Source organism: Bubalus bubalis, chromosome 19 (genome assembly GCF_019923935.1).
Source record: "Bubalus bubalis isolate 160015118507 breed Murrah chromosome 19, NDDB_SH_1, whole genome shotgun sequence".
NCBI classification, from domain to species: domain Eukaryota; kingdom Metazoa; phylum Chordata; class Mammalia; order Artiodactyla; family Bovidae; genus Bubalus; species Bubalus bubalis.
The window spans coordinates 2,444,906-2,457,267 of NC_059175.1; the positions used below are offsets into that span (position 1 = coordinate 2,444,906).

The 12,362-nt window shown below is 45.9% G+C and overlaps 1 protein-coding gene across 4 annotated transcripts in view; it reads left to right on the forward strand.

The window, feature by feature from the left end:
- The window catches only part of KCNIP1 (potassium voltage-gated channel interacting protein 1), a 403,203-nt gene that overhangs the window by 385,745 nt on the left and 5,096 nt on the right, over window positions 1-12,362 (forward strand). For all 4 annotated transcript variants that reach the window (XM_006075532.4, XM_006075529.4, XM_045163645.1 and 1 more), the window contains exons 2-6: window positions 951-1,075; window positions 1,795-1,864; window positions 3,382-3,452; window positions 4,154-4,261; window positions 11,664-11,768. In XM_006075532.4, coding sequence (XP_006075594.2) covers window positions 974-1,075; window positions 1,795-1,864; window positions 3,382-3,452; window positions 4,154-4,261; window positions 11,664-11,768 — 456 coding nt within the window. In that variant the 5' untranslated portion in view covers window positions 951-973. The remainder of the gene's footprint in view (window positions 1-950; window positions 1,076-1,794; window positions 1,865-3,381; window positions 3,453-4,153; window positions 4,262-11,663; window positions 11,769-12,362) is intronic.

Genomic DNA, 12,362 nt, shown 5'->3' on the forward strand with positions numbered 1-12,362 from the left:
ACCCTATGGACTATGGAATTCTCCAGGCCAGAATACTGGAGCGGGTAGCCTTCCCTTCTCCAGGGGATCTTCCCAATCCAGGGATTGAACCCAGGTCTCCCACACTTCAGGTGGATTCTTTACCAGCTGAGCCACCAGGGAAGCCCAGTGGTGATGGTAAAACGTTCAAAGTTCCGCTTATTTGGATTTTGTGATCCTTCAATAGGAGATGGACAGAGCAATAGGATGCTTTAAATGACTAAAGCTTCCTAAATAATAGTGCAAAACTATTGCACCCTAGTACACGTAAACAGTTGTTTGTAGAGCCCTTCAAATGCTTCCAAAGTTTTCATTTATGTAAAGTAGCTCCCATTTAAGTTACTTTCCTATCATTTAAGGATGTCTGTTAGATATTACAATACTGGAAAGTGGTTTCATATTTTTAAATTAATATTTAACATGCTATAATTTGTACTTTTTGCCAAATCAAGCTAGCCTACCTCTAGTTTCCCAGATGGTAAGACTTTACTCTATGGTTTTTTAGTAGATTTGTCTCTGTTTGCTGTTCGGAGGATGTTAATCCATCTGCTCACTTACCTGTGTCTCTGGAATATTCAGATGAGCAGTGGAATATTCAGTGGGCAGCAAATTGAATATACAAAACAGATATTTTGAAAGACAAGGAAATGTTTTTGTATGGACTTATTTTTAGCACTTGGAACACACATTCCTGGGCTGAAGCTCCCTCCATAGATGGTGTCTAACACACCTGGAGTGATGGACTGATGGTGAGATAGAAAGCGACTGAATAGAGAGGTGGGGCTCAAGGCAAGAAGGTCATCTGCAGTGTGACACCCCCAGCCCATGACCCTATGTCCTGGTCACCACACCCCCCTTCTGACAACCCGGGCTACAGTCTGACAAGTGACCACCAAGGTGAGCCACCCCAATGCCATCTCTTCTGGTTCCAGATAAGATTGAAGACGAGCTGGAGATGACCATGGTTTGCCATCGGCCTGAGGGGCTGGAGCAGCTGGAGGCACAGACCAACTTCACCAAGAGGGAGCTGCAAGTCCTTTATCGAGGTTTCAAAAATGTAAGACCTACACGGCTTCTGAAGGCCCAGGAGGATTTCCCACCTGGGACTCCGCTCTCTCAAATGCCAAAGGGACCCCTCCAAGAGATTTTTGCATATATGTAAGGAAGGCCATTCTATAAAGGAGTCAGGAGAGCACGGTTGCTCACCAGCTAGAGAGAAAGGTGCCAAACAAGAAAGAGGCAGTCTCGGTGGACGGGAAGCCGGCCGGTGGCCCAGACCTGGCAGGGTGGCACAGCTTCGGCCTAGATACTCACCTCAGGATAGCTCATCACACCATCAGGGTCATTAGTGTCCCAGAAATGTGGGGATTTAGGTCTGCTGCTAACCCAGCTCACCATCATGATTTCATATATTTAACTTCCTGAGAGCCTGGCTGGGAAGGTACTGGTAGCCCTATTTTACATTCTCATGGTAAGGACATTGAGAATCAGGGCTGACTCACTCAAAGTCACAAAGCATAGAAGGGGCTGAGCCAGGATCCAAACCCAGGTCTTTCTGTTAAAAATCCCACAGCCCAGACTCCCACCTCACAGTGCCTGTTCTCTGATAACATCTCACCATTTTGCAAAGCAGCTTCAGTCCTAAAGTAGAACTTCCAGCCACTCTCCTTGGAGTCAGGGAAGTGCACAGGTGGTTACCCGGTCCCCACCCACCAGGGCTCATGAGGACCCCCAAAGCTGTCAGCCTCCCCCACTGACTCCATCTCCCTCACACAGGAGTGCCCCAGCGGTGTGGTCAATGAAGAGACATTCAAGCAGATCTACGCTCAGTTTTTCCCTCATGGAGGTGAGTCCGGTCTTGAAAGAGACCCCTCACAGCTCCCTCTCTGCTCCCGCCTCCCTCTCTGCTCCCGCCTCCTTCTCTGCTCCCTCTGGCTCCCTCTCTGCTCCCTCCATCATGCTTCCTTCCTCCAGGGCCACAGGGCCTTGTTGTCTGCCTCCACCTCAGGGCTGGGGAGAGCTCAGAGCAGCGTTCCTCCCTTACTGCAAGATGTGGAATCCACTAAAGCTTTAGCAGAAAAGAGCTCTGAAAATGGACCTTCTCCCAGAGATGGTAGTGATAAAGCAGTATCATAAAGTCTCTAGAAAGCTGGTATGGTTATGGGAGAATGGGGCCTCTGAGTCTCAGAGAGGCTAAGCAGCTCACTGCAGATCACACAGCTAGAGAGCGGCAGACCAGGATTGGACCCCAGAGTGTCCATCCAAAGCTCTGCTGTGTTAGGCCCACCTCCCACTGCGCCGTGCTCCATCTTTCCCTTAAAACGGCTGAGACAAGGTGGAATTTTGAAAAAGAACTTTAGTAAATACCAGAAGCTATAAAAATAAAGAATCGAAAAAGATGCAAGGTGAATAAAATCGTGCTTATAAATAAGGTTAGCCTGTGTGCCAGGCTCACAGGCGCTCTGCCACCCTGCCTGACTCCTGCGGGCACCCGCTCTGGCCCCGGGGTCTGGGGCATCAGAGGCTTCCCATGGCTTCCGTGTGTCACATGTCAACTTACTTCCTGCCCAGGAGCCATCTCCTGCAGGACCCCTTCCTCGGGGGCCAATGAAACAGAGATCCAAGTGTCCCAGACACTTTTCCGGCTCTATTTCTCATACGCCTCCCTCAGCAGCAGACAGGCGCCTTCTCAGGTGTGAGTTCCAGTGCAGAGCTCCTCCCCCAGCTGGGGACAGTTTTGCCCCATGCAGGCCCCACACCCACTATCTGTGGAGTCCTGTTGAGCCACTCTTTACTGAGTTTTGACTATGTGGCAAACAACGATGGTTCTAATGATATGACTACGTGAAGAGTTAAACAGTGTGCAGAGATGGGAAGGTGAAGCTCAGAGAGGTTGCATTACATTCCTGCAGTCACACAGCGAGGTAGTGATGGAACTGCTCTGAGTCCAGGTCTAACTGACCCTTAGTGGGTGCGCAGTCCATGGCACTGTGCTGCCCCGGAAGAACATCTTCTCCACACAGGACCAAGTCCTTCATCCAGCAAGAACTGTACTCAGACACAGGAGCGTCTCTCCAGGGATGGCTAGACTTAACAGGGACGAAACCTGTCTTAGCTTTTGCTAGAACTTCCCCCCTAGACCCCAGGACAACCAGACAGGTCTCAGGTCACAGCAGTGGCTTTTCCCACTCGGCAGTCTTTTCCTTCTTATCGCCCCAGCATCACCCTCTCCTCTTTCTTATTGCTTTTCCTTCTTATCGCCCCAGCATCACCCTCTCCTCTTTCTTATTGCTTTTAAGTGATCTCCCTCCCTTGTGCGGGGTCCCTGTTCCCATCACCTGCCTCTCCTTCTGTGTCTTGCAGATGCCAGCATGTATGCCCATTACCTCTTCCATGCCTTCGACACCACGCAGACAGGCTCTGTGAAGTTTGAGGTATGTTTGTCTCTCAGAGGCCCCAGGGCCCCAACAACTCTTCCTTTAAATGATGGGCATATTGGGAGGAGTGGATCATTCAGTGCTTAAGTTCTATACCATTTAAGAAGGATTTTCTGAAGACAGAAGAAACAACTGTCTTCCAAGAACTCAGGGCCTCAGGGACTGACCGTCTAATGGCTCACATGTGCACCGAGCTGACCAGCGCTGCACTTAGCGCTCTACACCTGTTAACTCATTTAACCCTCACAACAACCCTAACAAGGTAGGGTTCTACTATATATTACCAGTCTACAGAAGAGGAAAGTAAGATAATGAGAGACAGAGTGGCTTTCCCAAGGTCAGACAGTAAGAGGCAAAGGAGGGCTTTGAACTCGGGTGGTATGTTTCCAGAGTCCACACTCTTAACCGCCAGAGGATGCCCCCACTTGTACGGTAATTACAGCCCTGGGGTAAGGCGACAGCCGATGTCAGCACACGCTGACTTCCCTTCTTCCTCCAGAAGCTCCTTCCCCAGTATGGGGCAAGGTAGGCAGTGGAAGGTGGGTGGCGTACTGTGCTGAGCTTGGCCACATCCTTCAGGAAACAGGACCTGGGCAATACCATTCTGTAAAGACAGTCACGGAGTCTGACCCCCAGACAGAGCGCCGCCCCACCCAGTGGCTCGCTGCTTAATGTCTCATGCCTCTTCCACTTCTCAGGACTTTGTAACTGCTCTGTCAATTTTACTGAGAGGAACCGTCCATGAGAAACTAAGATGGACATTTAATTTGTATGACATCAATAAAGACGGATACATAAACAAAGAGGTAAGTGAGCTGAGGCTAGGAGCACGAGAGAGCTAATCAGAGAGGAAATAGCCCCAGTCATGGAGAAGGCAATGGCACCCCACTCCAGTACTCTTGCCTGGAAAATCCCATGGACGGAGGAGCCTGGTAGGCTGCAGTCCATGGGGTTGCTACAAGTCGGACACGACTGAGTGACTTCACTTTCACTTTTCGCTTTCATGCATTGGAGAAGGAAATGGCAACCCATTCCAGTGTTCTTGCCTGGAGAATCCCAGGGACGGGGGAGCCTGGTGGGCTGCCGTCTATGGAGTCGCACAGAGTCATGACTGGGGCTGCTGCTGCTGCTGCTGCTAAGTTGCTTCAGTCGTGTCCGACTCTGTGCGACCCCATGAATCGCAGCACGCCAGGCCTCCCTGTCCATCACCAACTCCCAGAGTTCACTCAGACTCATGTCCATCGAGTCAGTGATGCCATCCAGCCATCTCATCCTCTGTCATCCCCTTCTCCTCCTGCCCCCAATCCCTCCCAGCATCAGAGTCTTTTCCAATGAGTCAACTCTTCGCATGAGGTGGCCAAAGTATTGGAGTTTCAGCTTTAGCATCATTCCTTCCAAAGAAATCCCAGGGCTGATCTCCTTCAGAATGGACTGGTTGGATCTCCTTGCAGTCCAAGGGACTCTCAAGAGTCTTCTCCAACACCACAGTTCAAAAGCATCGATTCTTGGACGCTCAGCCTTCTTCACAGTCCAACTCTCACATCCATACGTGACCACAGGAAAAACCATAGCCTTGACTAGATGAACCTTTGTTGGCAAAGTAATGTCTCTGCTTTTGAATATGCTATCTAGGTTGGTCATAACTTTCCTTCCAGGAGTAAGCGTCTTTTAATTTCATGGCTGCAATCACCATCTGCAGTCATTTTGGAGCCCTCCAAAATAAAGTCTGACACTGTTTCCACTGTTTCCCCATCTATTTCCCATGAAGTGATGGGACCAGATGCCATGATCTTCATTTTCTGAATGTTGAGCTTTAAGCCAACTTTTTCACTCTCCTCTTTCACTTTCATCAAGAGGCTTTTTAGTTCCTCTTCACTTTCTGCCATAAGGGTGGTGTCATCTGCATATCTGAGGTTATTGATATTTCTCCCGGCAATCTTGATTCCAGCTTGTGTTTCTTCCAGCCCAGGGTTTCTCATGATGTACTCTGCATATAAGTTAAATAAGCAGGGTGACAATATACAGCCTTGATGTACTCCTTTTCCTATTTGGAACCAGTCTGTTGTTCCATGTCCAGTTCTAACTGTTACTTCCTGACCTGCATACAGATTTCTCAAGAGGCAAATCAGGTGGTCTGGTATTCCCATCTCTTTCAGAATTTTCTGCAGTTTATTGTGATCCACACAGTCAAAGGCTTTGGCATAGTCAATAAAGCAGAAATAGATGTTTTTCTGGAACTCTCTTGCTTTTTCCATGATCCAGCAGATATTGGCAATTTGATCTCTGGTTCCTCTGCCTTTTCTAAAACCAGCTTGAACATCAGGAAGTTCACGATTCACATATTGCTGAAGGCTGGCTTGGAGAATTTTGAGCATTACTTTACTAGCATGTGAGATGAGTGCAATTGTGTGGTAGTTTGAGCATTCTTTGGCATTGCCTTTCTTTGGGATTGGAATGAAAACTGACCTTTTCCAGTCCTGTGGCCACTGCTGAGTTTTCCAAATTTGCTGGCATATTGAGTGCAGCACTTTCACAGCATCATCTTTCAGGATTTAAAATAGCTCAACTGGAATTCCATCACCTCCACTAGCTTTGTTCGTAGTGATGCTTTCTAAGGCCCACTTGACTTCACATTCCAGGATGTCTGGCTCTAGGTCAGTGATCACACCATCATGATTATCAGGGTCGTGAAGATCTTTTTTGTACAGTTCTTCTGTGTATTCTTGCCACCTCTTCTTAATATCTTCTGCTTCTGTTAGGTCCATACCATTTCTGTCCTTTATTGTGCCCATCTTTGCATGAAATGTTCCCTTGGTATCTCTAATTTTCTTGAAGAGATCTCTAGTCTTTCCCATTCTGTTGTTTTCCTCTATTTCTTTGCATTGATCACGAGAAGGCTTTCTTATCTCTCCTTGCTATTCTTTGGAACTCTGCATTCAGATGCTTATATCTTTCTTTTGCTCCTTTGCTTTTCACTTCTCTTCTTTCCACAGCTATTTGTAAGGCCTCCCCAGACAGCCATTTTGCTTTTTTGCATTTCTTTTCCATGGAGATGGTCTTGATCCCTGTCTCCTGTACAATGTCACGAACCTCAGTCCATAGTTCATTAGGCACTCTATCTATCAGATCTAGTCCCTTAAATCTACTTCTCACTTCCACTGTAAAATCATAAGGGATTTGATTTAGGTCATACCTGTATGGTCTACTGGTTTTCCCTACTTTCTTCAATTTCAGTCTGAATTTGGCAATAAGGAGTTCATGATCTGAGCCACAGTCAGCTCCTGGTCTTGTTTTTGCTGACTGTATAGAGCTTCTCCATCTTTGGCTGCAAAGAATATAATCAATCTGATTTCGGTGTTGACCATCTGGTGATGTCCATGTGTAGAGTCTTCTCTTGTGTTGTTGGAAGAGGGTGTTTGTTATGATCAGTGCATTTTCTTGGCAAAACTCTATTAGTCTTTGCCCTGCTTCATTCCATATTCCAAGGCCAAATTTGCCTGTTACTCCAGGTGTTTCTTGACTTCCTACTTTTGCATTCCAGTCCCCTATAATGAAAAGGACATCTTTTTTGGGTGTTAGTTCTAAAAGGTCTTGTAGGTCTTCATAGAACCGTTCAACTTCAGCTTCTTCAGCATTACTGGTTGGGCCATAGACTTAGATTACTGTGATATTGAATGGCTTGCCTTGGAAACGAACAGAGATCATTCTGTCGTTTTTGAGATCACATCCAAGTACTGCATTTCGGACTCTTTTGTTGACCATGATGGCTACTCCATTTCTCCTAAGGGATTCTTGCCCACAGTAGTAGATATAATGGTCATCTGAGTTAAATTTACCCATTCCAGTCCATTTTAATTCGCTGATTCCTAGAATGTCGACATTCACTCTTGCCATCTCTTGTTTGACCGCTTCCAATTTGCCTTGATTCATGGACCTGACATTCCAGGTTCCTATGCATTATTGCTCTTCACAGCATCGGACCTTACTTCTATCACCAGTCACATCCACAACTGGGTATTGTTTTTGCTTTGGCTCCATCCCTTCATTCGTTATGGAGTTATTTCTCCACTGATCTCCAGTAGCATATTGGGCACCTACTGACCTGGGGAGTTTCTCTTTGAGTATCCTATCATTTTGCCTTTTCATACTGTTCATGGGGTTCTCAAGGCAAGAATACTGAAGTGGTTTGCCATTCCCTTCTCCAGTGGACCACATTCTGTCAGATCTCTCCACCATGACCCGCCCATCTTGGGTTGCCCCACGGGCATGGCTTAGTTTCATTGAGTTAGACAAGGCTGTGGTCCTAGTGTGATTAGATTGACTAGTTTTCTGTGAGTATGGTTTCAGTGTGTCTGCCCTCTGATGCCCTCTTGCAACACCTACCATCTTACTTTGGTTTCTCTTACCTTGGGCGTGGGGTATCTCTTCACGGCTACTCCAGCAAAACGCAGCCGCTGCTCCTTACCTTGGATGAGGGGTATCTCCTCACTGCTGCCCTTCCTGACCTTCAACGTGGGATAGCTCCTCTAGGCCCTCCTGCGCCCGCGCAGCCACGGCTCCTTGGACGTGGGGTTGGTCCTCCCAGCCGCCGTCCCTGGCCTCAGGCGTATCTCTAAATAACTCATCACAAATAATTTCTGAAGCTTCACTGCTGGACACCTTTAGAGCCTCAAAGTAGATGTGGTACATAGATAGCGAGATACCCACAGGTCTATCTCAAAACTCACTTTGGTATCTACTGTATCCTGGAATCTCAGTCAAAGCTTGGATTTAGCATCTCATAGCATCCCACTTCCTGACTTCCTATGTGCCAGGTACAGTGTCCAGAGTTACAAATATCATCTCTAATCCTCACCTCAACCCTCCAATTTCCATTCCTCATTCATTCAGTCATGGATTTGCTCAACATATATTTGAGGGCTTGTTAGGTGTTCTTGGTGCTGAAGATAATGTGGTGAACTATCCCCAGAATGTGAAAAATTCTAATGTCCACTAACAGCAGATATGGTAAGAACTCCATTATATAATGGAATAACAAGTGGCCATGTAAAACCATGCAAAAGCAGTTAGATATAATTTTAAATTAGCATTATACATTCCATTTAAACATTATTTTTTACAGTAGGATGTATAATATTATCTCAATGTTGTAAATAATTAAATGCTTCTATATATACTCAAATATATGATACTTTATGGAGAAGGAAATGGCAACCTACTCTATCATTCTTGCCTGGGAAATCCCATGAACAAAGGAGCCTGATGGGCTATAGTACATGTGGTCACTAACGAGTCGGACGTGACTTAGCAATGAAAGAACAATAAAAGATAGTCTAAAATATTCAAATACTACTTTACAAAATATATTTTTAAAAAGAAAAAAAAAAAAGGACCCTAAAGTGAGCCTTATAACAAGATCTTCAACCTTCATTCAACCATTATTCCATCTCTAAATAATCTTACTAACTCCTGCTCCCCTTCTGTAATTTACAATATAGACAAAATTGTCCCCATTAAATATCCATCAGACCTTTCTGGAAGCAGGATTAATAAAATTCTCCTTAAAAGAAAATAAAGTGTGGATAAGCAGCTTCCTAGAAAAGATAGCTGGACCTTCCCCTGGCAGTCATTTGGAAATAGTTTCATCAAAATCATAGCAAAGAAAATCCTGAGAGAGCAATCAAAATTTATCTTTAAGTCCTTTCTCTTATAAAAGTTATTCAGGAAACAAATCTATAGCCATATGGATGTTAAGGACTCATTAAAGCACACATTTTTAAATAAGCACGTGGACAGGTATATATACCCTAGTTCTGTCCATTGTTAGGACCTAAGAGCAATGACACCCTGGTAGCAATGAGTACTGGCACCTCGACCCTGGTTTCTAAATACCATTCTCCAAGAAAAGCAACCAGTCCCCTTGGACTTGGTTGATTCCAGGCCTGGGAAAGAGAAAATACAAGATGATCTTAGAGCATCTTACAGTGTCAGAAAAAAAAAAATGGGAGTACTATTAAAGAAAGAAGAGTGGTGAAGAGCATATCTGAAGGTCCTAGAAGCCAGCCTGAAGGAGTTCACAATAGCCAAAGCTATTAATATTATAACATGAGCAACAAATACAAATTTATATTTGGGATTATAATCTGCAAAATAAATACCCATGTTGTTTAGTCGCTTAGTCATGTCCGACTCTTTGTGACCCCACTGACTGCAGACCGCCAGGCTCTTCTGTCCATGGGATTCTCCAGACAAGAGTACCGCAATGGGTTGCCATGCCCTCTTCCAGGGGATCTTTGCGACACAGACGTAGAACCCGTGTCTCTTACATCTCCTGCTTTGACAGGGGGTTCTTTACCACTAATGCCACCTGGAAATCCCAGGTCTCTGTAGACACTCCATCAAATATCCTGAAGACAAGGCTGCTTTCCTGCATTCCTTTTCCTCATCCTGAGTAGGGATCGAGGAAGTCCATGGAACACCATGCCTGGCCAGGGTAACCAGGAAAACGCCACGGGGCCACTTAACGGACATGGGGCTCCCAGCCCCTGCAGACACGGTGCCAGGTGCAGAGAATTTAGCAATGAAGGATGGAGCGTGTATCCTCAGAGCTCACAGTTTTGGGGAAACAGATCCACAGAGCAACAAGAACCACTTACTTATTTTAATGAGTATGTACTGATCACTGTTCCATGTTACTGAAAGGTGGGAAAGAAAATATGAAAGGATTTGTAACATCTATCTGGCCCCATGGCAATTTTTGTCTTTGTAGAAAGGGATTTTTTGGTTACAAAGATAGAAAACCAACAACATCAATGGGCTTAAGTTGAGACCTTTCTTGTAAAGATATAGGTAATTTCTTAGAAAAGTCTTTTAAGAAATAAATAATTCTTGTTAAAGTGAAAAATATTACAGGTAGTTTAATGTAGCACATTTTAATCCCCATTATAAAGTAGAAAGTTATTGGTCTCCCCCTATGCTACACCCATCTCTTCCTCTCTTTCGTCTCCCTCCTGCAGCACTGTCTTAGGTCAAAATGGCCACACCGTCCTCTGCAGGAATGGTTGGCAGTGGGGAGACCCCAGAGGACGCTTTAGTGAATAGGGTAACCATTCTCAGACCCTGCCTTTCCGGGGCTTCTCTTGATCCCTGTTACTGTCTCTGTCTACTTCAACCACTTTTCTCAGAAAACACATGTGTGTGTGGGTACGTGTGTATGTATGTAAGCGCACGAGAAATTCCTCATGGGAAAATCTGTGTCCTCCTCCATCTGCCGCCTCCCTTCTCTGCTTTCTATTCCTCTACCCTTGTCACTTCTCTACTTGCGCTCCCTTCCTCCCAGCATTTCTCTCATCTCCTCTATGCCGTCTGCTCCAGCCTACGCTTTACAGAAGTTCTTCCTATATTTATTTTCAGTGTCTGCTCTCCCCTGATCTCAACTAAAACCTGGAAATGATTTGCCCATGGTACTAACTCTGACACAAACTCCAGCTTTTCACTCCGACTTCTCAAGAGATAACGACATAGTGACTCAGTTCCATAGTCATATGTCCACGTTTGTTCCAATCAGCTGGTTCAAACAAAGCCACACAGGCCAATCATGCAAAGGAATTATAGAGCAGAGAGAAGGTGTTCCAAAAATGCGATGTGGGTCCGTCAGTACATGAACTGCTGCTGCTGCTGCTAAGTCACTTCAGTCGTGTCCGACTCTGTGTGACTCCATAGAAGGCAGCCCACCAGGCTCCCCCATCCCTGGGATTCTCCAGGCACGAACACTGGAGTGGGTTGCCATTTCCTTCTCCAATGCATCAAAGTGAAAAGTGAAAGTGAAGTCGCTCAGTCATGTCCGAGCCTCAGCGACCCCATGGACTGCAGCCCACCAGGCTCCTCTGTCCATGGGATTTTCCAGGCAAGAGTACTGGAGTGGGATGCAGTACATGAACAAATCCACTCAAATCCCACTTATAACTTATCACTTGGGAAAGCTCAGGAAGAGGTGAGCCACCCAAGAACTTCTGACAACAAAAAGAAATGTCCTGGGAAGAGGCTCCCAGCATATCTACCCTTCAGCTTCCTTTCTAACTCCCTCTCACTAGCTGAGGTTTCTTTTAATCACTCTCATTCTCAAGGGGGACAGAGAGCCCCAGAGTGTCACCTAGAAGAGCTTACCTTCCTGGTTCCCACACCGTGTGCTTCCGTGTCCCTCTCCAGGAGATGATGGACATTGTCAAAGCCATCTACGACATGATGGGGAAATACACATATCCTGTGCTTAAAGAAGACACTCCAAGGCAGCACGTGGACATCTTCTTCCAGGTAAGAGCACACACCCTGTGTGTAAGCTTTAAGCTCACCTTAGACCAACCAACCCACAAGTGTCTGAGCAGTGTTTTGTATCCAAGCCTCCACTACACATGGTAAGAAACAGAATTACAAGATGTACCGTCCCCTGGGAATAGATTATTTTATTACACAGACAAGTATACACTACGGAAGAGAGCAAGGATGAATATTATTAAGTATAAGTAGCGTGTGGACTCTAAATTTCATAAAAATGGCTGGGAGATCAGAGTAAATAGCACATGTGCATACATCAAAGATATTGTTCTGTGTATTCCTCGTGCTAAGTCGCTTCAGTTGTGCCCTACTCTGTGCTAACCTATGGATTGTAACTTGCCAGGCTCCGCTGTCCATGGGATTCTCCAGAAAAGAATAGTGGTGTGGGTTGCCATGCCCTCTTTCAGGGCATCTTCCCAACCCAGGGTTCAGACCTGTGTCTCACGTCTCCTGCATTGGCAGGAGGGTTCTTTACTACTAGCGCCCCCTGGGAAGCCCTCAGAGTAAATACAGAAGATGTCCTTAAGCACATTTGTGTGGCTGGTGTTAAGCATTTGTGCTGGAGGAGCAAGG